The sequence below is a fragment of the Monopterus albus genome, unplaced genomic scaffold (genome assembly GCF_001952655.1).
Source record: "Monopterus albus unplaced genomic scaffold, M_albus_1.0 scaffold82.1, whole genome shotgun sequence".
Lineage (NCBI taxonomy): Eukaryota > Metazoa > Chordata > Actinopteri > Synbranchiformes > Synbranchidae > Monopterus > Monopterus albus.
In genome coordinates this window covers 1,035,715-1,038,160 of record NW_018127962.1, presented here as the reverse complement: position 1 = coordinate 1,038,160, position 2,446 = coordinate 1,035,715, and the positions used below count along the sequence as shown (strand labels likewise).

The 2,446-nt window shown below is 41.4% G+C and overlaps 1 protein-coding gene across 1 annotated transcript in view; it reads right to left on the bottom strand.

Annotated features, from left to right (window-relative positions):
• Positions 1-2,446, bottom strand: part of fbxl2 (F-box and leucine-rich repeat protein 2) — a 19,886-nt gene that overhangs the window by 2,558 nt on the left and 14,882 nt on the right. Inside the window, exons 8-14 of the mRNA XM_020606842.1 lie at positions 2,079-2,153; positions 1,827-1,957; positions 1,523-1,583; positions 1,214-1,258; positions 961-1,017; positions 610-822; positions 6-75 (exon numbers count right to left, since the gene is read on the bottom strand). Coding sequence (XP_020462498.1) covers positions 6-75; positions 610-822; positions 961-1,017; positions 1,214-1,258; positions 1,523-1,583; positions 1,827-1,957; positions 2,079-2,153 — 652 coding nt within the window. The remainder of the gene's footprint in view (positions 1-5; positions 76-609; positions 823-960; positions 1,018-1,213; positions 1,259-1,522; positions 1,584-1,826; positions 1,958-2,078; positions 2,154-2,446) is intronic.

The following is a 2,446-nucleotide window of genomic DNA, read 5'->3' as shown; positions in this document are numbered from 1 at the left end:
GCCACCTCCATGTACAGAGGGAGGGGGTGTCACTGGGGCAAAATAGGCATGGACCTTGATCTCTGGAAGGTGGGCCTGTATAGGGGAGAGATGTGTTAATACAATCAAAGACAATAAACACAGGAAAAAAAGTCCAGATACAGAATGTTCAGTATTTTCTTCTGTGTCCAATTAACTGCTATTTTTTTCCTTCTTAAACAAATTGTTTGACTTTTCTGACATATTCATATTCACTTTCTCACTGATACCACTTTGATATGTGTCTGAGCTGTAGAGGTGCTAGCTGTTGGATTTTGTTAACCTTCGCATTCTGTCAGACTAACCATATCCCCATTTCCAGTCTTTATGTTAAACTAACAGACTGCCGGCTGAAGCCTTATACTGAACCATTATTTGAATCAATCTTTCATCTAAAATCTCAGCAAGAAAGCAAAAAGGAGTATTTCCGAAAATGTCAAACCATCCCTATAATGATCCCTCTTAACATAAAATAAAGTAAGGTATAACTAAACAGGAGATATTTAAAAATCCACATATCCAGTCTATATCCATAAGAGCCTGCTTTATGTGACTAAAAACAGCCTTTACTTCCCCATGACTTTCACCGACCCGGATTCGTTTGATTCCAGCCCTGGTGACTTGCTGACAGTCATAGAGCTCGATGCGCTCCAGGCGGTGGCAGCTCTTCAGGTGCTCAAGGGTAACGTCAGTGATGAGGGGGCAGTTGTCCAGCTCCACCACAGTGAGGCGCTCTTGGCCACAAGTACTGTTGCTCAGAGCTCTGATGCCATCATCTGTGATCAGCTCGCAGTGGGAAAGAGACTGTCCGGGACACAACAGACAGAAATGAAGATACACAGATAGATTTGTTAGTTAGTTAAATGGACTAGTTTCATAAGAATACAGGCAGACTGAGACAGAATCTACCACAAAGTCTGAATTGCAGATGTAGATGTTTACCAGTGCTTGCAGGCGAGGGCAGTGGATAGACAGCTGTACCAGGGTGTTGTCTGTCACCTGAAGAGAGAGCAAGCTTTATTAATATACTATTCTCACATGTCTAGAAGCAGATGAGAGGTTCTGTAGGCACAAGTTGTATCTTCATGTTTCCTTCTGAATCCTACTAAAACTTTTTTGATCTATGTCAAAAATTACTCCAGATTCAACATAAATCATGACGCTGGAAGTACATAAGAAAAGCAGATTCTCTTACCAAAATACATTCTTCTAAGTCCATTTTTTCAAGCTCATGACAATTCTGTGAAGATACCAAAATGGTTTTAGCCTTTGTGACAGTCCTTGAAAAAAAGTCTGTGTTTGGAGGAGAGAAACAAATAACAACTCCTGCACTCTGTCTCACTTAGGTTAAATAATTGATTAAATCCACAACATTTCAGTCTGTCTGACCTTCGCCTGGTCATGTGCTTTTGTGATAAAAGCATTTCATTCAATTTCAGAGATATCAAGGTGAAAAGGCTAAAAAACAGACGTGAGAACAAGGGAAAACATGAATGAAACGCACCCTGGCCAACACAGTGAACCCAGCATCCGTAACATGGGAGCATCGTGCAGCTTCAAGGATCCTGAGAACACACAGACATACAAAAATTGTTGGACCATGTACAGCAGTGTGTGCAGCTGGAAACTATGTAGGATTATTGTGGTTCACTGTGTATTTAATTTTTACAACCATGATAAATCATCAGCCAGCCGAGGAAGGATATTGAAGATCACTGTGGGACCCAGTGAGTTGAAGCAAGCTGTTGATTCCTTTGTGAAAAATGATGGGACAGGTGCCTCTGTGTAAATGTGTTTGTGTTTCTCACTTGAGTCGAGGACAGTTGAGTCCCAGTGCAGTAAGCGAGGCATCAGTGATGTTACTGCAGCCAGACACACAGAGAATCTGTAGCTTGTGGCATCCTCGGCACAGGCTAACCAGGCCTTCATCTGTTATTTGCTAGAGGCAACAGACACACACAAACCAAATTACAAAAACACAGAGGCATACGGACACATCCCTCGTGCATTATTATCAGCCTGTCCCTCCTCCCATCCCACAAACAAAATGTTTGTCTTACTGTGCAAGACTGCATATTGATGGTGGTGAGTTCTGGGCAGTGTTTCTGAAAGTGTTTCAATGCTCCATCATCCAGCTGGGTTAAAATAAAAAATGCACAATAGTATCAGTTGATAAAGATCAATAATTTATGTATGCAACTGTGTGTTGATTTCTCTACTAGGGCTTAAACCTAACAATGTGACTAAATGACTGTTGAAGTTTATATTTCAGCGGCGCAAGTAACAGAGATGTTGAGTCAGCAGAAGCAGATGTACACCGCACTGTTGAGCCAACAACAAGACAACTTCAAAGGTTTTGTGCAACTACTTATGGAGACAAATAACAAGAGACTCGACGACATGACCAGAGAAATACAGGAGATAAAAA